We start from the raw sequence: 23,415 nt of genomic DNA on the forward strand, positions 1-23,415 counted from the left end.
GGACAGTACCATTCTTTTGCATCCACTAAGATCCCATTGACTCATCTGGCTGACATTCTATTAAATATATTATATTTTTTATGTTTTTGAACCTGATGATGCAAGTATTGCAGAAGCAAAGAATCCTATTAATCACGTGATTCGATTTTTTTTCACCTGATGTCTTGTTTTTAGTTTGAGCTGCTTTGAATACAGGAGTATCCAAAATGCCAAAAATACCCAAAAGAGGGTCTGTGTCTTCCTGGTTACACTGCAATGAGACCGTAGACATGCTACCATCTGTAGTCAGAGCTCTCTTGGCATTGGCCTACTTTCATTGAAATGATCGCTGCAGCAGCATTGGAAACCAATATAGAGGGTGTCGTTAAGGTGCATCATAATTGTTAAAAGAAAATGGACAATACCATTTTTTTTTTTTTTTCATTCTCCATCCTTAATCGTTAATCGTCGCTCATTTAGTTGCTCATCTCACACAAAGACGGAGGATGAATATGCAGAGTCAAAATAACAAGAACACCAGTCCAAACCACACAAGGGACATAATTAAAACACAAGGTGGCTAACAAACACAAGTAGTAATTCAAGTAGTCTGCAGTATTGATTGTATTCCATAATTGCTCTATGAATCGCTTTCAAGTTGACAGCTAGGCTGAATTAACAGATGTAAATACATTTTAGAGTAGCATTTTTAAATGTCACACCAGCAGAGAGAGAGAGAGAGAGAGAGAGAGAGAGAGAGAGAGAGAGAGAGAGAGAGAGAGAGAGAGAGAGAGAGAGAGAGAGAGAGAGAGAGAGAGAGAGAGAGAGAGAGAGAGAGAGAGAGAGAGAGAGAGAGAGAGAGAGAGAGAGAGAGAGAGAGAGAGAGAGAGAGAGAGAGAGAGAGAGAGAGAGAGAGAGAGAGAGTGTGTGTGTGTGTGTGTGTGTGTGTGTGTGTTATATATATTCACTCTTTATAATTGAGATGACTGCCTCTTCCTCGCTCTCTACCCATCCAGGCCTCTGCTTTGTGCGCCCCCCAGTGTGCGTAAGCCCCCCAGAGAGGCCCGGTGCACGTTAGATCATCTGCTGGCCCTCAGCCCGGGACATGTGTTCTGCCTGCTGCACACACCCCTCAGAACCAACACACTCACCTGCCCTGTCCTGTGTGTGTGAACCATTGGGGTGTGTGTGCATGTGTATGTTTGGAGCGCGTTTGTGTGTGAATGTGTTTGTTTGTGTGTGTGATTGGTGTGTACATGTGTGCAAATGTATGTGTGTGTGTTTGCTCATGTGCGTCTTTAGAATATACATGGAACGATGCAACGAGTGCCCTTATATAATAGATAAAGGGACAGTGTAGCTCTCCCTCTCTTCTAACTCTCTCGCTCTCTGTCTTGCCTTCTCTTTTGTTCTTCTCTCGCCCCTCCTGCACCTGAGGCCTGTGTACACCTGTGTACACCTGTGTACACCTGTGTACACCTGTGTACACCTGTGTACACCTGTGTACACCTGTGTACACCTGTGTACACCTGTGTACACCTGTGTACACCTGTGTACACCTGTGTACACCTGTGCATCTCAGCCGTTTAAGAGAGACTGCTCTAATTCTTCATTATGCATCATTGTGTGGCTAGCACTCTCGTCGTCTCTCTCTCTCTCTTTCCCATTGCATTTAGTGCTCGCTCTATCATCTTTTCCTTCTCATCACAAGTTTAATGGGCTAGAGTCAGCTGCTGTTCCATAAGGGTGCTCTGATGCACCCCTTCCTCTTTTCATCCATCAAAACGGAAGAAGAAAATCTAAGCCTTTTTGTTTACTCAGTGAGGTTCACTGCAAGCGGCCAGGTAATAGGCTAGTTCGTAAAAAAAACACACCAATGCCGTCGTACAATGGGATTGCCTTTCCACAATGGACACTTGCTCGAGCAGAGACGTCTGTCCGTTCCTTTATTTGAACTGCGATTCAACCACGTGACGGAATCCGGAGCACGGAAGCGAAGGGGTGGGGATGGCAAGGAGGGAGGTAAATGCATTTGGATCTACCCATTTGGGTCCGGCGAAGGCACTACAATGCAATTGCGACCCCTACCGGCGTAATTTGGATCCTAACCGTTTGAACAACCTATTCTTAACAGTGGTGGGGGGGGGGGGGGGTAGGCTTTTTTTGTGTATTGTTTTTTTTAACAAAGCCAGTTTTCAGCTCTGTAGGGTGTGTTAGGGGGTTTGGCATGTGGAAAAGAGGAGAGTGTGACGCATGTCTGTCCCTCATCAGAAGACGAATCAATAAGTGGACAAGAGATTCGGAACCCCGAAATCGCTGACGTGGTGATCTTCTTGCGTGGGATAGAGAGGCGAACTTAAGTTAAGCCACGCAAACAGTGACGAGACAAAGCCACGCCAATGTCTATACCCAAGAGGATTATAATTTTTTCTCGTAAGAATATGCCGTCTGTTGATTCTCATGTCATTCACTTGTTTTACGTTAATTGGTCTGGAATAAAGGACCCCACACGCTTAACGCGTTAATATGGTAATTTGTGTGCGACTCATTTCCCCATTTAAATCTGAGATTAAATCTGAAACAACGAACCACATGTAGAAACAGTCTACTAATGTAATTGGGGAGCGGTTTATTCCTTCGTGTGTAAAAAACGAAGCAGTCGTCCTCATTGCGCCAACGATATGATCCGAAATGTTGGAATCAAATCGAATAGGCTCTACACAGATCGCGATTAACATTTTGCCTCGGTGGTCCCCCAGTGTTTAAATTGTTTTGGTGGGTTGGGGGGCGTGAGGGGGGGTTGGGGGTACTCGTACCATTCCTCATCGCGCTGTGGATGCCGCACTTTGGATAAGTGATGGCTATGCGTAAAAACACCCCAGCGCCCCGATGCTCAACAAGGAGCGGGGCCAGCCCCGTGCACAGCCCACACGCTAACCCTGAAAAACCCCTGCTATTCAACGCTTTTTTAGACACGAGAGGAGACGGTAGGAGAAACGGGGCTACTTACAGCGTCTCCCTTCCACATAGCTCCGGAACGGCGGTGTGAAAGCACATTGCAACAGTGTGCTTTCTCTGCGAAACCATGCATCCACTGGGGGGGTGAGCACACGCCGATAGGAAAATATCCCCACGACGTTCTGAGAGAAAAAAAACTAAAAACGAATGAATGAAATCCCCGTTATAACTTCACCAAAAGGGCCGGCGAATCAAACATCAGTGTTGTAATCCAATCGTCCTATAGTGTGTGGACTGCTGCATGTAGTCCTGCTCCGCGGCGCTGCGATATCTGGTGGTTCCGTATAGACGCTGTAAGGGGGGTGGGGGTGGAGTGGGGGTTCACAATCAGTCGCTGTTGAAAAGCTCCGGGTATTCCGTTATTCCTGTCCCGGGTAAGGCATAGAGAGAATACAGAGGAGGTAGGCAGGCAGCCGCCGCGGACGCACGCACACACACATGGGCTTTGGGTAGCCTGTAAACCGCGGGACCCCGCTCTCAACTGTTCCGCCGTCTCCCGCTGTACATGTGCGCCAGCGAAGGAGTAGGCGCGTGCGCGTGTTATGCGCGCATGTGTTCATGTAACCTATTTGTGCTCGCGCGCTTCTGCAGGGGCAGCTGGATAGACGCGAGTGTCTTGTCCGTCGGGGGGGTTCGTTCTCTCTCTCTCCCCCTCTCCCTCTCCCTCTCTCTCCCCCCAATCTTTCTCCCTTTTCTATTTTTATCTCTCACTCTCTCTCGATTCCGTTCTATCTAAATACCTCTATCCGTCTATTTCTTCCTCGCCGCCGCGCGCCCAAGCCTCTCTATGTATAGCCCTCTCGCACGGCGGTGGTTTTGCGCTAGAGCCGCTTGAAGAAGTAGCTCAGTTGGGGACGGAGTCGCGCGGGCTGCATCACAAACGAGGAGTCGTCTTCCTCCTCCTCGCGCGCGCTCACTCTCTCTCTCTCTCCCTCCCTCCCTCTCTCTCTCTCTTACAGCACAACGCACACAATTCTCCACCAAAAAGACGCTATGATTTATTAAAGCTGTACGCGGCCTACATTGGCGTCAAGACGTTGTTCTGCAACGCGCAAATCGTCGAGAAACGTGGTCGTTTTAGGATGACTCAAGTAGGGAATGTATACCTTAAGACCAAATGAAGATCAACTCAGATGGGAGGATGCGAGCCCATGATGAGAGCACACAGCGGACTGCATAAAGGGCTCAGCAGTCAAGTGGGGAGCCTGCGTGCGATGCACATAAACACTCCCTCAACTCTTCTGAATTACTTTAATGGATTGTGGGCAACACACCGACATACGCTCTGCGTCGTCCTATACGCCGATCTTGTTGGTCAATCATCAAGTGGTAATGGAAATGTCAGACTAAATGCCAGACGCCACTTTCACTCAACTTCCGCGCAAGCGAAGGTCAGGCGCGAGACGGCTGACCGGTGTCCAGACGTTGTATGCCGGGCGCGCGAGGACCGGGAGCAACTGACTGACGGTCTGTTCAGGTGGGCCCCCGCTTCATGTTCGAGGGGGGGCTTCCTCTTATGACGTCGATGTTTGTCATTTGAGACGCAGACTAATATTATTCTCTTTATATTAGTCTCTTTCCCGGATTTTCTCTCTCTTACTTGCGTTTAGGTCTTGATAAAATATATAAATAAATCGATATCAATAGGCTAAGATATACATCATCAATATGTGTAAAATAGAAATGCATATGTATTGTACACAGATGCACATACGATGTAACTATAATATGCAACGAGAGTGGCTCAGAAGCTGGAATGCATTGCATTTAATTGAATATGAATGATTGATGATGAAAAATGGCTCAGTAAGAAAATGATGATAAGAATAACAACAAAGACAAGAGAACTATGGAGGTTTGGTTTTACAAATAAGCTGAAAAAGTGTTAACTGAAGAATTTTACGGAAAATTCCCTCCCTCTCTGGCCGATAACAGAGATGGAATGGAGTTATGAGCGTGTGGAACACCTCAATTTTATTCTACTGGGGGACAACACTGTACAGACAGCATTAAGTGTACTGTACAGACAGTGCCATACGTAGGCCTACTGTAAATATAGAACAGCACGTACTGTACAAACTACCCTGGGGATGCTAAAATGAAGCCACGGTTATCTACCTTATTTTGCGGTATTTTCTACAAGTTCGATTATTGTTAAAGGGGAACATGTTTTTTCAGTTATTCCCTTATTTTTTTATCCATGCAAACGGTCTGCTAAGTTACGAAGCCCAAAGGCCACGCCAAAGGGAGTTACTCTTTCCCAGAACTAATTTGCATAAGGCCCGCCTCCAGGCCAGTTTGGCACGCCCTCAAACGAAGCTAGACAGACAGAGGCCTGGGAGAGTTTTGTTAGGGGCATCGAGACGTTGTTGTCACTGGTATGAGGCCGAATTCTCTCTTTACGGCCTTCGCAAGGAAGACAAAGTGAAAACTCAGTGGTTTTAATGCATTTCTCCATCTATTCCTCGGCAGCACAGCCAAAACCTCTCATTGTGTTTCCTTCATTTTACAGAGGAATGCTTCCTGCTATAGGCACAGTTCAATGCTGGAATTTCACAACGATCATACTGAAAGACACGTCAATTCACACTTTGTTCATTTAGGATCACGATCTGTAAGTATGCTGTATTAGTTGTGGACAGTTTGTTTAAAACAAACAAGTATAGCTACATAACAAGTGCGGACGCGTCGGTTGTAGCATAGCTGTACATCAAATGTCTTAACCCTAACCCTGTTCAAATGGTTTTGATAAAAAAGCGGTAGGCCTACTTCTTAACATTCTTAAGGTGCCAACACACCAAGCGCGTACCTCGCGTACCATGTACGCGCGTAACGCAGCTAAAATGTTGCTTGACCATTTTGTGTCAAAAATGGTCAGATACGCGCGTACGCATACGCGCGTAGATGAGACCGCCCAAACCCCCCCCCCCCCCCCCAGCCTGTGGCTGCGCTGGATTTAGGAGTCCGAGGAAGGAAACCCAAACACCACCGTGTTTGGGTGGATGATAGAGCTTGGATCGGGTTAGATTAAATAATCTCGGATATAAATAACAATAATCGGGTTAAATAACTTCACATGGTGTGTCTGGTGTGTTTCCAGCATTCGTAGTGTTGATCAGCAGAGAAATAGTCCGCCAAGACGTTGAGGTTGCTTAGCAATCAGAGACTCTGTCCATGCAAGTGAACGGAGCGTTCACTCTTCGTCATAACTATCAAACCAAACATCCTTCACATTCACCGAGCGAACATTATGAAAGTAAAATGCACATTTCTCGCTAGAAATGTTTCCATAAACGCATTTAATGGCGTAACTATGTTACTATTTCCACCCAGAATAAAGAAAAATGTCGGCCGTATGCTTCTGTGCAAGCGACACTACTCTCTGCCAGTGACGTCGGGTCAAGCTCCACGCTGATTGGCTATTGCGGCTAAGTATCACGCGTCAAAAGTTCAATTTTTTGAACTCCTCGCGTACGCGCGTATATATACGCGCCTCATACGCCCCTAACGTGAGTAAAATGTTGCTTATACGCATGTAACGCATGTACGCGCCTCATACGCGCGTAAACCAATGCTTCCCTATGGAAAAATTGCCGATTTTATACGCGTGGTACGCGGGAAACGCTTTTGGTGTGTCCGCACCTTTACTAGCCAACGTTAGTGTTCAAGTGTTTTTACGCATAGGATGTAGGCCCATCTTTACCTCAAAGTTTCTTGAAAAACGGCAATGGTTCATCTATGTCAAGGTCTTGAACATTGTTGAGTTGTGTTGAGTTGGATTTATAATTAGGAAAGCTGTAATGTTACAGCCGCATTTCACCATTGTTTGGCGAACTTGCTAGCCAAGTTGATAATATATAAATGTGAATGTGTTCATCTGTTTACATACGTTTACAGGTGTGGTTTGCAGATTGTACAGGCACACGAGTCACGACAGATGTTATCCATTTTCTTCTGATGAAAAATGCTTAATTTGATTACTAATTGAATAACTAACCCTATGGATCATTGCATTTTGCTATTCTATTATTGTAGCTTGTACTTTGCTGTCATGCATTACAATGAAAATGAGAACCGCAAGCGAGCTACACAATATGCAGGACAGCTGTCTTCAAGGTTGCGGTCATTTTTTATCACAAACATTGATGATGATAAATCACGTGTCTGAAAAACATGCCTAATGACCAATTACAAGAGTGTGGGCCAGCTGACCAATCAGAGAAGACTGGGCAGCTCTGATTGGTGATCAAGGCAAACAACATACACGTTTCCAGACCCAAGGAATCATGATTATGTCCATTTGTTAAGTATTATTACTCAGAATTGAAATTAAAAAATCCTAATTAAAAGGTGACCAGAAGAATTGGAAGGATTTTACCAATGTGATGCTTTGTGGTGACAATACTAAATATAAAGGTGGGACCTAATTGTTTTGGCCCCCATTTAAGAAAGACATATTATGATGAAAGTAACGGATGTGACACTCGAAACGAGTGTGATCAACAAGGAGTCGGATTGTGAAATAAAGCAATCCTAGCTGGCTATATCGTATCTTTTCATTGTAAATCTAAAGAACAACACAGAAACATAGACATGCACAAGCGCACACACACACACACACACACACACACACACACACACACACACACACACACACACACACACACACACACACACACACACACACACACACACACACACACACACACACACACACACACACACACACACAGGTTGTGTATTAGCCTGGGGGGGGGGGGGGGGTTTGGGGGGGGGGGGGGGGGGGGTTATTGGACCATTTAGGATGGATAGCAGCAGCAGCACATACTACTCACTTTAAAACCGTTCAGAACGGAGCCACGTCCCGACTGTTATCATCGGCTGGGATCATATGTCTGGTGGCTCGGTGTTGGTAATACGGTCATAAAAAATGGGTTTTAGAGGGCATTAATGTGATAAGATCTGAGTGTAAAAAGCATAAAATGATAATAAAACCGATCCATATGCTTCAGTTCATTAGGAACTGGTTGTGTATTTAATAAAAGGGGCAGAGGTGTTTCAAGATGCTTCCCTCTAACCAAGCAGTCCATCCACAGTACCTCAGTATATTCATCCATGAGGGCCTTTTTTTCCTCTTCATTTGAACTTTATTTTTAAATGATGTTGACTAAAAGGATGGCTGCTGCAAAAAAAGTGAGGTCATTTCAAACCCAATGTTAGCCTATTAAAAAACGATCTGCAGCAACATGGCTGATGGAGCTGACTTGAAATTCATGGTCAACTAACCAACCTTCAAAACGGAATTTCAAGGCTTTGAACTTCTGTTTAATGTACTGTACATGTCAAGCTGTTCTGCAAGGTGGAGAGGAGTGCTGGAGTTTACTGGAGTGTGTTTGGACCTTGCCTAATCATGGTCTCACTCTGCTGTCCTGATCTAACAGATCGTAGCCTACCTTTGAACTTGAAAGTGAGGAAACTTTACTGAAAGGTTAAAAGTTCAAATTCAACACAATGATTTTATAATATATATAACAGCCATTAATTAAGCGAATGATACCACACACACACACACACACACACACACACACACACACACACACACACACACACACACACACACACACACACACACACACACACACACACACACACACACACACACACACACACACACACACACTTTGTTTGAGGTCATTCAACTTAGAAGATACATATTTCTAAATTACTTCCCCTGATTTCCTGAAATCGAACAAGAGTCAACACACACAACGATAAAAAATCAACTCACTGTTTAAGTAAGCTTAGGCAGAAGGACTCAACTGGTATCCACATCCCTCAACTATGCAGTGAAAAACCCATCACATGCTCTTCCCAGCATATCTCTGATGAGAGTGGCTGTTAGCTTCAATGATTCCAGCGTTCCTGGCACCCACCCTCTAACCTGGCAGGAGTTTGGGTTTGGAGAGAATGAACCAACCACGCATCGTAGACCCAGGTATGGATAATAATTACCCTTTTATCAAGATTAAGCTAGATACTCTTCTTCTGGCTGACTAAACAACTACAACTAACTCAATGTAGAATAATCTATACCGGGATAAGATAATTGCCTTTTAAACTGCAACATTTTCTACTGGTCACAAATTTGTGACCAGGCCATGAAAGACGTTTCGATACTCTTGATGTCCCTCAAGAGACCACTGAACAAAGCGTTTGAGTCCTGAGTATGTTCCTCTGCTATCTGTGCTCAGCTTCAGAGAGGAGGGTTGTGGAGAGGTCAACAAACACCCCGAATGGGTGAATCAATACAATGGCTTATCGCCGTAGGAGACTATTGTAATGATGCAACATTAACATATCGTAATTGTAAGACAAAGATCTATAATGGCAAAGGACCATCGCAAGTCACGTCAGCCAGACATCTCTTATATGTTCCTGCTTTCCCTGACAAGAAGACAGGATTTTTTTGCATTTCTGCTAGGTATAAGCAGCAACAGCCTGGTGTTTTTTTATTATTTAAAAAATAAAAAGTTCAGCAGCCCTAGGTGAATCAACCTCTGTTGAACTGCCATTTAGTCATTTTACAGATGCTTTGTTATTTCCAAAGCTACTTAAGAGTGAGGCCAGGAAGAAGCATACAACTAATATTGGAGCAAACAGAAACATCAGTATCCCAAAAATGCCTAACAGCTTCAGATTAAAGCACTTGACGGAACAGGGAGATGAATCAGAGAATGATGTTACTCGTTTTTTTATTAGGAGGTAGCCAAATATTAAACTTGTCAGAATGTGTGATATATAGTGTAAAGCTCTGAGCGATTGTGATATCACACTTAAATTGCCTGTGGGTAGGTACACACCAGGGCTACATTAACTTTCGCTTGTTGATGCAAGTGTTACGAGACCTTAGGTTAGCAATAACCAAACTAATATCGAAACAACTTAATGTGCTTGCTCAACTTTTCTTGTTGGGACAATGGGTTAAAAAATTGCACGTTTTAAAACGTGGATGTTAGTTCGCACCATTCCTGGGGACATGATGTGCAGTGGCTCAGCAGTTCAAACCAATGAGAAGGAAAGTAATGGGCTTTCTGAGTTGGAGCTGGGGCCCGTTTCAAGAAGCTGGAATTCCAGGTTAACCGAATATTAGACTCTCCGTTGGGTTACCATGGCGACTCAAGCTGCAAACCTAACCTGGAGCCAACCTGTTAGTTTGCAGGTCAGCTCCGAGATTACCCCGCCCACGGCTGCAGTGGCGCCATCACTTGTGTCGCCTCGTAGGATTAGATAATGCCGACAGACAACTTCACGTGGTCGTAACCAAAACGAGTGTATTCAAGACCTATTCTTGTTAGTAGTTCACCTAAACAATCAACTTATGTGTCTAGGTTGATGTCATAGGCGATGGAAAGACTCTCTTTGTTACAGTAAGAAAAGTACAAGTGTGTTAACCCGGGCCCTACCTACAGTATGTAGGCAGTGATTTATATGACACTTCAGACCCTTTATCAGACCTGCGCAGTCCTCAGAGCACAGATCGTTGCCTGAGCCGTAACGGACGGTCAGACAGTAAACTAGAGCTTCACTCACATTTTTATCACTTAAACGGAAAAAGCCTGAAAAGTCTGGCGTTAGCTAGGCTTCCATCCATAGATGATGGCTTTTAAGCCTCTCATGAAAACACATTTGACAGGTTCACCTATCCAAGACTGAATGAACTCTTCCCATGAATTGGAGCCACTGCTTGACCTGCTCCCTGTGTCAGACGTTCAGGATGAGTCACACAGTGACGTAGTGCAAATAAGGGGAAGAAGCCGACAATATGAGCCAGGTTGCGACACAGGCATTGTGAGGGAAATCCGCCAACCAACAAACACCAACCAGACCAACCAACAGCTGAGCTTCAACACTGTTCACTGGCCAGTGCCTACAGCCTTTGTCTGGTGTTTTCAATCCCTGAATGCTGCAATGTATTGAATAACTGACATCACTATAAAGAACACAATATGTTCGGATATAAAACTGTATAACGTTCATACAAATGTCGCCTGTGGTGAAGCTACCCCCTGGCGTGGCTACCCACACTAGCCCACTGACACCCCCCCCCCCCACCACACCACCTTCTCTGCCTGATTAAAAGGCCACAGCCAACTAGAATTAAAACCACAGCTTCAAACCTGGGACAATTAAGTACACTCCGTTTTCATTACGTTTTCAGCAGACTAAATTGTTTTGTCTGCGCTGGGTGGTCACTTTGCTGCTCTGGGTCAGAGTCATAATTTAACTTATGATGGCGACTGCAGAGCTTTCGGGAACGATATTGATCGCGGTGTAGATCAGGCACTGGGGAAAGCTGAGCTCCCAGCAGAGTTTGATCTGCTCAACCACTTTGCGGGGTGAAGCTGGCTTGAGGGGCTGAAGGAAAGTAAACTTAAGAGTGAAACAAACATTTGCTTTGATAAATGCTACACACAGGAGGGACAGATTGTCCATTTTCATGGCCATCAACTGTCCCAACTGATAATCCCCATTGACGCAATTTGGTCACTTGTGATTCAATCAATTAAAGGCTGTATTCTTCATAATAGACCAGGTGCACGAAAACACAATGCGATGCTCATGAAAAAAAAACCTTGTCCCAAACCCTTGCGTTGTGTTGTGTTTGCAGCACAAAGGAGGGTGGCCTTGTGTTTGGGGTTCCTGCTCTTAGAAAGGTGTGGGACACATGCTGTGCAGACTTTGTGCAAATGCCCACACACTTTCTGCCTCACATCAAGCCATTTGATTGGACACACAATCGATTCAGTGAGTTGTGGTGGACAATACATAGGAATGAATTGAGGGTACCACCTCTTTGCATCTCTAAGCTTTCTTCCATTCAGGACACGTTGTGCACAAGTCAAACTATTACTTTGTGATAAACCTTGGAGGGGCCTGTGGGAACGCCAGCGTCATATCAGCCGCACAACAAAATGGGTTATTTTTCATGGAACCCTGTGTGTGCCAATAGACATGCCGACGGCTATACGCTTATAAATGCAGTACCTGTGATTGACTTTGAAATGATTAAGCCAGGAGGCACTGAATCTCAATTTGCATAACGCTTTGCAAGCAACACAATGCACATCCACAACTACACTAATTGTCCTTCATTCCTACCCATTTCCACGCAATAGGCGTTGTCAGACACATGGTACAGACTCACCGGCCGCACTAGAAACAAGAAATCGCTGTAAAACTGGTCTCGTTTCAGCCTGGGAGCCGGAAAGCAGATGCACCAATGTTATCTGTCCTGAGACCCCCTGCACGACGTGTCATATCTTAAGTCAATGAGGCGTATTGCCTTGGCAGTTATATTGAGCGACTGGGCAAGGGAGAGAGTCGCGGAAGGCATTAAAATGCATTATTGATATTGTAACACAACATGAGACAATGTTATCACCTAACAATGTACACGGTCTAAAAGACCATGCTTAATCCAATGACATTAACACAAATCGTAATGAGCTGTTTGACCCATTTTGCTTGCCATGGGTGTATTCTTTGCCACACATGAGACCAGGCTGAAGCCTCAGCGTCACACATCTGCTTGATATACACTCCAGAGCTTATCGGCAAGGAGCTGTCCCCAAACAACCACAGCAACCACACAAGAAAAGCCCTTCTAAAAAGGAACAAAGCACAACAGTGTGAGAAATTGTAAACCTCTGTCTCTGTAAACCCACAGGAGACGGTAAGATGTGGAGGGGACACACACACACACACACACACACACACACACACACACACACACACACACACACACACACACACACACACACACACACACACACACACACACACACACACACACACACACACACACACACACACACACGATATATAGTTGGATACTGCCACCTGGTGGTAGTTATTTAGCTATGCACTTAGAAAAAACGATTAGTTGGTATTGAATTTGCTGAATAGGCTCTGATGGCAGAGTAAATAGGCCTACGCGATAGAACACACTATTTAAAACCAGTTAAACGGGTCCAGAAACGCAGGTTAAATTTAGGTATTAGGTTAGAGTGTTTGATTTAGGTATTAGGTTAGAGATAACTAGGTTTAAACATTAGATTAGAGATGGTTAGGTTTAGGTATGAGGTTAGAGATGTTTGAGTTCACACATTCGGTTAGAGAATGGTTAAATTTAGGTAGGCCTAATCGATTACGTTTAAATGAATGGCTATGGTTAGAGATAATCTGGGATCCATCCAACAATCCTACTATTTACAGCAGAACTCTTGGAGGAGAGACAGCCCAGAGAGTTGTCCGGAAACCAACAACTGCAAGGGGCGGAGTTACACTATGTGTCCTGTTTAGTTATGGAGGTATACAAGTTCTCTTTCCCGACTCAGTGCGACCTCTAGGGACGGTCATGAGCAACGTCATTTTGGACCGTAATCCATTTCCCATTTATGTTATGGGTAGAAGGAAGACAATCGGTCAATGAAAGCTTTAACCAGATGCAATATGTATCCAGTTGAAAATATCAATATCAATTAGGCCATTCAGGTGAACAGCCGGCTCGGGAGTAGTTAGGGTTAGGTGTCTTGCTAGGTGACACCTCAAAACTGAGGGGAACTAGGGATCGAACAAGTTACATTCTGTGTTGTCGCCAACGTGACTGGTCTACTAAAGATCTATATATTTTTTTTCTTTACCATAAACATAAGTTCAATGAGGAACCAAAGGAAGTAGCCTCCTTGCTATTATTATTATTTATTTTTCTATATTGTTAACAGCATAAATATGTTGTGTTTTTTTTACAATGTGCAGCAGTTTATATATATTGTTCAGTAGGCTAAGTTATATTGCAAATATAGCCTACACGACTTCAGTTGTAAAACGTAGATCATATCATATGGCATGACAAAGGGACCATATGGTGTGACAATTTGCATAACAATGTGTATGAATCTTAATGTTTAAAAGAGAATCTACCATTTATATTAGTCATTTTTATGTGAAATGCGTCAAACTTAAAGATGACGGAATTGGAACGGAAAGTGGCGAGCAAAAACGATTTGATTTAATGACGACAAAACTCCCCTCGTCACCCTTTGAGACTATCTTAGATGGCACTTGTACTGGTTGAGCTAAGGACCATTCCTCTACAAGGAGGTCCAAGTAATTACCATTTAAATATCACATTGTGATATTTAATTGGTTGGGATAATCACACCATAGTGTGACAACATATGATATAGATTGTTCGAGGTCTTTAGATATAGTCCAATCACACAGGCGGCACAACCAGTCACTTACCTTATGTTCTACTCCTTTCGTGTTATGCATAAATGCACGTAAAGCGTGCTTGAAACCGAGGGCACTGGTACTTTGGCTTTGTTGTCGTCTTCCTGATTGGCGTATCTTTCTTGCAAGTGGCCGTGACCGGGCCTGGCCTCGTCCGATACTCTCACAGGTGAGCTTTTGATTGGAAGGCCAAATCCCCTTACCCCGCCTTTAAAAAAGATCATCTTATTTCCAATCATGCATTAGGCCGCCGCCTATATGTTGTAGTAAGATTTGTAAAGTAGTAGGCCTACAAAAACATATATGTATACATATATATATATATATATATATATATATATATAAAAAAAATTAATTGATTGCTCTCACCCTCAATGTAAATAGGCCTATCTAAAGGCCATTATTATGGACTGTTATTATACAGCTGGTTAGGCAGATATATTGATTTGCTTATGTAGGCAAAATATCCCCCTTTCAATTGGAGGACTGCCATTCATCTTCTTCTTAAGAAATCGTTTATTTTACATTATTTGCATATTGTACAATGTGAAGTGCATTGATTACTGTGAATTAATTGAATTTGATGATAACCATGTGTAATCCTGCAAGAAGAAAATCAACCAAAAGACAGAAAAACACACTCTTTGTCAGGAATAAAAAAAATGTTGTATATTTTTAATAGACGGGGAGAATCATCCAGGTCATTGGTTGATCATTACACAGGTATCAGCCACATTACAACGTGGAACCATGTCCAAATACATGTTGGTGCCTGAAACACCTCCCCATCTCTGGTCATTTTTTTGGGAGGAGGGGATGGGGGGCGGGGAAGGGGGGGGTTATTGCAGAAAAATAGTCCCGCCTCTGATGGACAGACGCTAACCTCCATCCCTCCCTAGTAAGGCTCGGCGGGAGAAGGGGCTGGCGGTGGGCTTTGGAGGTGGTAAATCGCTATACCCTTAAAAAAAAACATAACAAAACAAAAACTGTCGGACCCATTAAAAGTTGAGTTTCCACTGGAATTTCTGATCGTCGTGATAACGTCCTCGAAGGACACTTTGCGTTGGTACCGCACCGTCCACATGTCCAACCCTGTAAAGTTTGAGTCCAAATCTATCCATTACAAATAAGAAGTGATTGAGGGGGCCCTAGCGAAATAAACAATTGACGTCGGATCAAACAGGAGGGTCTGCCCCACAAGGGGGCGAAGTACGAGGAGGAGCAGTCAGCACGATCAGAAGGGCGGCTCTCCTAAGAGACGGACAACTGTTTCACATTTCCGTCACTAGAAAATCACACCAAGAGGGAGTGCGTCATCATCCCGCCGCCACGTGTAGTTGAAGAACAGGTTCACTTGATCGGTCTTGTACTGCATTTTAATCCATCTGAGGCCAGTGCAACCAGTAAGTTCATCTACAAATTGAATTGCCTAAAAATCCATATATAAAAGAAAAATCTCCCCTCCCCCCATCCCTTTAAAACGTGTGTAACATGCAATCAATAAAATGCTTTCCTCGATAAAACAAGAGGATTTAAATACGATCCAACGATCTGCAAACCTTTGATAACTATATCCCTATCCAATACCATATTGTTTAACATGAATACTCTATTTGTGGTCAGAATTATCCACTAAGAATGAGATAGAGGACGTATTCCTCATCTATCTCATATAAACCTCTCCCCCCATCATTTACAAAACATTTCCCCAACAACTGTAATTGGCTACAGCATGTCAGAAAATTAACAGGTAGGGACAAAACTGATCATAACACACGTGGCCAGCAGGGGGCGACACGCCTGAAAGAGAAGAGTGGAAGAAGAGTTCATCAAAGATGACCAAGCTGTGCTTTTATCCATTAGTAACAATGAACATTGGCTGTGGACCTTGACCATTCCTTTTCCTTACGTTTCATTTCATTTCTTCTGGCTGAGACGGCCATTCCTTCCATTCCTAGCTCTGTCTGGACCTTATTAGCCTTTTAAAAATCATTTCTTTGAAATCTGCCCGACTTCCGTGTGAGCTTCCTACAACCGTCTGAACTTTGCCAACCCTGAATATGGTTTTAAATAGGTCAACCAATCAGGACACACCTCTCCCAGGTAAGGTTAAAGGTCAAAGAACGTGGACGCAAAGTGCCCAAACCAGGCGCTATATTCTAAACTATTAAATGTAGCAATGCTTAAAGTTCCTTATCACCAAAAGGGTATAAAACAGGAGAAACGGGAGATGTTTCTCCAGCGATAAATAACACTAACATGAAGCACATTGTTATTCCCATAAATGTCATGTCCTCTACTGTACATGCATACTGCTCGGGGACAGGGAGGAGGGGATGCTTGTTGGAAGGGATGAGGCGTTCAGCACATACAACACTTCTGCTGTTCTTTTTTACAATGTTCTCTTCACAACGTCAGCCAAATTATTCCTGTGTGTGTGTGTGTGTGTGTGTGTGTGTGTGTGTGTGTGTGTGTGTGTGTGTGTGTGTGTGTGTGTGTGTGTGTGTGTGTGTGTGTGTCCCTTTGAGCATGCGTTAGGGAGTTGTTGCCCATGGCAACAATGCAGCAATTCAATACTATTTCGGATTTACTACGGCTGAGCAAAGGAGCCACCAAACCCATCCTGGGTACCGTAAAGTATTGGGTGGCTGCCTTTGAAGCAGGCGGTTTAAAACAGGCCCCTTACTGGCTCAGGTCTAAATGGACCCTCTGGGAGCGCTCAGACTGGAACGCTGAATCCAAAGCCTTTTGGATCAGCCGGATCAATGTCCTATTTTTTTATCCAACGTTTTTTGCTAGCCACGACTACAAAGGGAGCGTATTACCAGACGCATTCATCCAATAGGGGAACAGATGACCGACGTGCATTTTTTTTTATGGTGTGCAATGTTTTGGTCCCGAGCCTGGGCCCTAGAGACCCAATGAGTGACAGGTGTTTCAAATGGAAGGCGCTTCAGGGTTCATTTGCAGCCTGTAGCCCTACAGGGTTCACTATTAGGTGGATTCAATGTGTTTTGAATGTGTTGGGATGGTCTGGACCTGTGCTAAGGTTTAAACAGTACCTATGGTGTTTACCATTCTGATACCACATCCAAAGTGCAATGGGGATGGGGGTTGGGGGAGGGGGGGGGGGGGGGCAGGTACATACAGTAGCATCAACACTACAGATAGACATACTGACTGTCATATAGAAATGGCCTTCTAACACATACTATATATGGGAATTCTACAGTATGTATGAACAACAAAGAGTGGTGCTGTCTTATCTAGTGTGGATGTCCATATATTTCAACAAAGCATTTATTCATAATTATTATAATTATTATTATTATTGCACCCTGGCTACACATATTTATTAGGTTAGTTAGTTTGGTTGTCTTTAAATGTACAGAAACACTATCTGGTCCCAGAGCTGATCAGCTGACAACCGGCACTGAAAAACATGTCCCCTGATGAGATGCTTGTCACAGCCACCGTCCGCGAAACCTCGGAGAGACCTTCCAGCGAAGGTCAACTTTGGATCGCTTTGTATTCATAACATCGAGTAACGTTTTTTCGACATATTTGGACAAATCATTTAGTTTTCTTGCCAATTCAAGCAAAACGCCCCTGTCTCCGAAAAATAAACTCCAAGACAACACCCAGACTCCCAAGACGATCCTGGTGGATGTGACGTCCTGCTCTAAGACCGGACACCCTTTACGCTTGGTTTGAGAGTGGACGAAGGGATCAGACAGCAGACTTAAGCGGACAAACATCTCAGAGAACATGACTCCTCCCCAGCTCCTCAACACTGAAGCCCCCCGCTCCTTAAGGCTTGCCACACCAGATTACGGATGAGCAGGTCTGGGACACAGCTACGGAAACACATCACACACCTTCTCGTCATCGTCATCATAGTCATCGCCATTATCATCCTCATCATCATCATCATCATCATCATCCTTCTCCTCGTCATCATCCTCGTCGTCATCTTAAAAAAATACAAATCCTGCCTCCTTCATGTCAATGTCTGGAAAGAGGTGTGAGCGCTCAGCCACCCTCTGTGTTTCTTCTTCTCTGCCCTCCACAAACAGACAGTCACGATAGGACGACGGAGATAGAAAAACAAACAAGCAGGTTGAACTTCAAAATTCATTGTGTGCAAAAAACATTATAGATTTCTATAAAAATATGTGCATATGGATAGAGCCATTATTCTTTTCTTTTTCTTTTTTTTTTTTTTAAATCTCAACAAACACAATATTTTTCTTTATTCACACCGCATGACACACCGTTTAACACAGACACTACAATGCCCTGCCTTGTCTGTGCAGAGGCAAGACACACACGGCACACACTGGTAACAATGGGGGGGGGGGGATGGGGCAATGGGGGGACACTCACAAAGAGGAGAAAACACACACTCACACACACACGCAAACTTCTACTCTGATCAATATGATCCAGGGAGCAGAGGAGTGGCAAAATCAGAGACCCCTCCTCGGCAGAAAACCTGAAGTTTCCCCCCCAACCAACACGCTCGCATTTCACAGAACCGCTTCCCGCCGAAGGGTCGAGAGGTTGTCAGCCAGACGCTGCTTCCTGATTGGCTTGCGTGGTTTTCGGAGGGGACGACGACGACCAAAAAAACGAATGAAAAACAAAAAGGAAAACGTAAAACTTTGGCTACGGAGTTTGGTGCCTCAAGTCCCGGTGTGGTGCACCAACTCAATCCTCGACACACCGTCAACAGTGGGTGCAGCGTACCCTGCAAGCGGTTTCACAGGTACCCTCGCAATCTGTCGCCCACAAACCGCCCCAGCCTCCTCCAACCTAGCACGGGACTGCATCGTCTCTGTGCTCTGAGGTAAAGGAATTGGCTGTTTATATATTATTTTTGTCGGTATCCAACATGTCTTCCCTTTCCCCAGCGTCCAATAAGTGAGACCATCCCTCTTTCTGAACACCATCAAGGGTTTGTAATCCGACCAATCCGGTTGACTTCCTTGAGGCCACGCACAGCTCCTATTGGGCCGTCCGTCTGTTCTTGGCGCTAAACCCCGCCCTGTCCTCCAGTCTGCTGTCGAAGGGCGACGAGGGGCAGTTGGCGGCGTCTGCGTCCGGTATCCCCGCAGAGAGGCCGCTCATGTACACGGCCTCCGATTGGTCAAAAGTGAACTGGGGGAGTGGCATGTAGTCCCCTCTGATCGGCGAGCACTGGGCGGACAGGGAGAGGGTGTGCGTCAGCGGGGGGAAGTGGGCGGGGCTGGCCAGGACGGGCGCGTGCGGCTGGACGAAGATGTTCGGACCGGGGGTCGGCGAGGGGTGCGTGCGTGCGGCGGCGTGCGCCCGCGCACACGTGCGCAGGTACGGCTCCGGGGTGAGGGTGCGCGCCAGCGGCGGGTGGGCGCGGAGCGGCACGTGGTCGGCGGCGGGGGGCCGGGCGTCGGGGGCCCAGGTGGCGGAGAGCGTCAGGTCGGAGGACAGCGGCCTCCTCCTCAGCATCACGCTGCAGTCCGACGGCGGCGGCGGCGGCGGCGGAGTGGGGGGGGCGGCGGGCGCCGGGGGGGCGTGGTCCCGCTCCGCCGGCGGTTGCACAGAGATGCAGGGTGGGTTGAGTCTCTTCTTGCGCTGGCAGCCCCCCCCCATGGACTGCACCCTGGTGGGGAACCCCCTCCTCGCCCCGCCGCCCGGCCCCGGGAGGAGGCGGTAGGGGTCTCCCGGCGGGAACGCCGCCGCCGCCGCCGCCGCCGCCGCCTCCAGCGGGTCGGCCGAGCACACCTCGATGGAGTGACGGCGCTGATCGTCGTGGTAACCGGGCAGCGGCGCCGACGTCTCCGTCGGCAGCGCCGGCAGTGGTTTGCCGGGCCGGCGCTTCTGGAAGGCGCCGCCGCCCTCGGGCAAGCCCAGCGCGCGCCCTCCTCCTCCTCCTCCTCCTCCTCCTCCTCCTCCTCCTCCTCCTCCTCCTCCTGCAGTAGCAGGTGGCGCCGGGGGAGGGGGGTGGGGCGGGTGGGGAGGGAAGGGGGCGACGCAGGAGTCGAAGGAGAAGGGAGAGGTGTAGGGCGACAGGGAGTGGCTGCGGCAGACCTTGGCCCCGCCCGCCTCTGGCCCGGGCCCCTCGGCGTCCTCCCGGGACAGGCTGAGCGTGGAGCCGGTGATCTGGCTCACCTCCTCGTCGGCCGGGTCGCGGGCCGCCGGGGGCGGGCGGGGCCGCGGCCGGCGCAGGCTGGCGGGGCGGGGCAGGTAGTGGGGGGAGGCGGGGGGGGCAGGGAACGACAGAGGGGAGGCAGGAGGGGGTGGGAGGAGGAGCAGAGCCAGCGGGGAGGAGGGCGGCGGAGGGGAGAGGGGCAAGGGGTCCGGTCTGTCCTGGAGCAGCTGCTGCGGATCACAGCCCTGGGACTCCACGGAGTCCAGCTTCACTGCCACCTGTGGACACATGCACACACACACACACATGCACACACACACACACACACACACACACACACACACACACACACCAGACACACGCATGCGCGCGCTTGCACGCATCCACACACGCAAGCCCAGTGAGTTTTCTTTCTCATTACATTAATTTCACTTGCTTACAAATTGAATCACCATGTGTGTGTGTGTGTGTGTGTGTGTGTGTGTGTGTGTGTGTGTGTGTGTGTGTGTGTGTGTGTGCGTGAGCGGACCTGTCGACGCAGGGCCATGGGGGAGGGGCTGGGTGTGGGCGGGGCGATGCGGGGGAGGGGAGGGGGCACCCGTGGGCTGGGCAGGGGGGAGACACCGGGCACCTGCAGCAGGGTCCGGATCTCACACGGCTGGGAGTGGACCGACGTCACAGAACCTGGAGCACGCACACGCACACGCACACACACACACACACACACACACACACACACACACACGCGCACACGCACACGCGCGCACGCACGCACGCGCACGCACACACACACACACACATTTTAATGGATGTAGTAGTGAGTAAAGACATATTATGAAAGGACGTCCTTCTCCATGTCTAACTAACGACTGACTAACAATACGGATGCTTTATTTAGATAGGACATTTCAAAACCTTTGGTGCATCACAAGGGTTTTCGAATCAGATGAAATGTGCCATCAAAATAGAAAAGTCTTCCACAAGCAGAAAACATAAGTTCATCAAAGCATCATACTTTCAAATGAAGTTGTGCGAGCCATCATCCATGCCAGGGAACTTAAAAGAAAACACATGCAAGTACACACTGACACACAAACATGCATGCAGACAGGCAAAATAGACCTAATTTGAGTCGGATGCATAATCCGATCAGCGTTTGGCATTGACAGTTAGTACTTGATACGGCAGCATCACAATATTATTGATTTCTCTAGATCATTTCTGTATAAGTGTCTTTTTTAAAGTGTTAAATGGTTGACTGTGCCAGATTCCATGGGCACACCCTTTGCAAAGGGGTGTGTGGTTTAATACCATCCACCATTCATTTGACATAGTCTGGCTAGAGTTCATCACATGTGGTGTGTGAGCAGCGCCCAGCAGGAAAGAGGCAAGGAGGATGGCTGCAGTGGGAGAGGGGGGGTAGGAGTAGGAGTAGTAGGAGACCTCAGATCTGGGTTCAACGCAACCCAGGTGCGCACCTGAGGTTACGCAGAGAGCCATTTAGTTGTGAGGTACGGTGTTTTTCTCATGATGTTATTAATAGACATGATGATCATCGTCAAGGCAACCAGAGACGAGGTCTCCGTGAGCACACAAGCAGTTATTGTTCCGCGCAGGCTAATTAGTACAAACTGAGGAAAAAAACAAGTCAAGGGTCTCTGAGGTCATTCTCATTCGTTCAAGGTTGCAGCGAGGTCCCCCCCAGCAGCCTATCAAGAGCTCTTATTTTTGTTCAAACTTCATGGCCAAGCTGGAACACATTTGATATAGATCCTGGTTGACAAAAATGTGACTTTGCAATCGTCAATATTCATTCAATCTATTTCCGATTTCTTTTACTTTGTGCATTTCAGCTTGGCAGTGAAGCTTTGAGCCCTCCCTGCATGTCCATAGAATTAGTGGCTCATTCTTGGCCTGATGCAGCTAAGCTCGTCTGTCACCCACAGGAGCTCCTCATCGGTAATGTAGCCTGTAGTACCTTGGGACAGCGCTGGGCCTGTCCGGGGCCTTGCCTCAACATGCCATTAGAGCGTGACTGCAGATAGGACGACACTTCAGTCAGTACCTCGTGCTGGTGGTCATATTTATACTCACTTCAAGCCCGATCACCTTGGGCACGTCGGTGATACTACTGTCTGTTACAACTATAATTCCAATGCAAATCGTGTGACAACAAGTAAGCCAGAGTTACTGTGTGAATTATAGAATATATAATGACGGTTTCGAGTCCTTTCATCATCAAATGCAGCACTTGTTTCTACCGCCCATATTTACCTCTATACCCGGTTTACTTTCATGGCTGGTGTGGGTCAGGGCTGATCCCACTAGTGTACTAACCATGTAGTCAATGCACCTTAATGGGAGCCTGGTTCAATTCCCCCTTGTGGACCAATACTACATGTCATTCCATCTCTTCCCCTGCCATGTCTGTCTCTTCACTCTCTTGTCCATAAAGGCATAAAAAATACAATAGACTAGAATATATATATTACACTAAAACATCCATGGCTTCTCAGAGTTGTACTGCGGTAGATTCCATTGTGGTCGTATGTACAGGCGAGTAAAGGATTCCCTTTTGTTTAGTGGCATTGATGAAGTATTCAACAACATCTCATATTTATGGAATGTAATATGGACATACTCCCAATAACTCTTAGAATAAATTCAAAGACAGTGAGTCATGCATATATATGTTGTGACTGGATTGGATCAATTGAACACACACACACATAATCATAACAAAGTGACAAGATGGTCAAATATTTATATTTCATAAGTCCATATTAATCACACACTTGGGCTAATCTTATTTTCCAACTCTTGGTAAGACTTGCATGTTATTTTAATTCTCCACAACAAGCAAGCAGTAGAAAAGGCAGTTGGGTTAATTGAGGCGATATCACATTAGTTCAATTCCTGTGGACGACCTCCTTCAGCAAAACAAAGTCTTACAGCACATCATCTCCTGTGAAGGCTGCATGCTTAAAAAGTAC

At 46.3% G+C, this 23,415-nt stretch overlaps 2 protein-coding genes across 2 annotated transcripts in view; both read right to left on the reverse strand.

The window, feature by feature from the left end:
- The window catches only part of LOC130403915 (glutamate receptor ionotropic, NMDA 2A-like), a 102,268-nt gene extending 98,602 nt beyond the window's left edge, over positions 1 to 3,666 (reverse strand). The window contains exon 1 of the mRNA XM_056608452.1: positions 2,990 to 3,666. Within this exon, the coding sequence (XP_056464427.1) occupies positions 2,990 to 3,070 (81 nt within the window). The 5' untranslated portion in view covers positions 3,071 to 3,666. The remainder of the gene's footprint in view (positions 1 to 2,989) is intronic.
- Positions 3,667 to 18,697: 15,031 nt separating this feature from the next.
- The window catches only part of LOC130403920 (voltage-dependent T-type calcium channel subunit alpha-1H-like), a 71,054-nt gene continuing 66,336 nt past the window's right edge, over positions 18,698 to 23,415 (reverse strand). The window contains exons 28-31 of the mRNA XM_056608467.1: positions 20,952 to 21,106; positions 20,624 to 20,700; positions 20,305 to 20,500; positions 18,698 to 20,151 (exon numbers count right to left, since the gene is read on the reverse strand). Coding sequence (XP_056464442.1) covers positions 19,300 to 20,151; positions 20,305 to 20,500; positions 20,624 to 20,700; positions 20,952 to 21,106 — 1,280 coding nt within the window. The 3' untranslated portion in view covers positions 18,698 to 19,299. The remainder of the gene's footprint in view (positions 20,152 to 20,304; positions 20,501 to 20,623; positions 20,701 to 20,951; positions 21,107 to 23,415) is intronic.

The sequence above is a fragment of the Gadus chalcogrammus genome, chromosome 2, assembly GCF_026213295.1.
Source record: "Gadus chalcogrammus isolate NIFS_2021 chromosome 2, NIFS_Gcha_1.0, whole genome shotgun sequence".
Lineage (NCBI taxonomy): Eukaryota > Metazoa > Chordata > Actinopteri > Gadiformes > Gadidae > Gadus > Gadus chalcogrammus.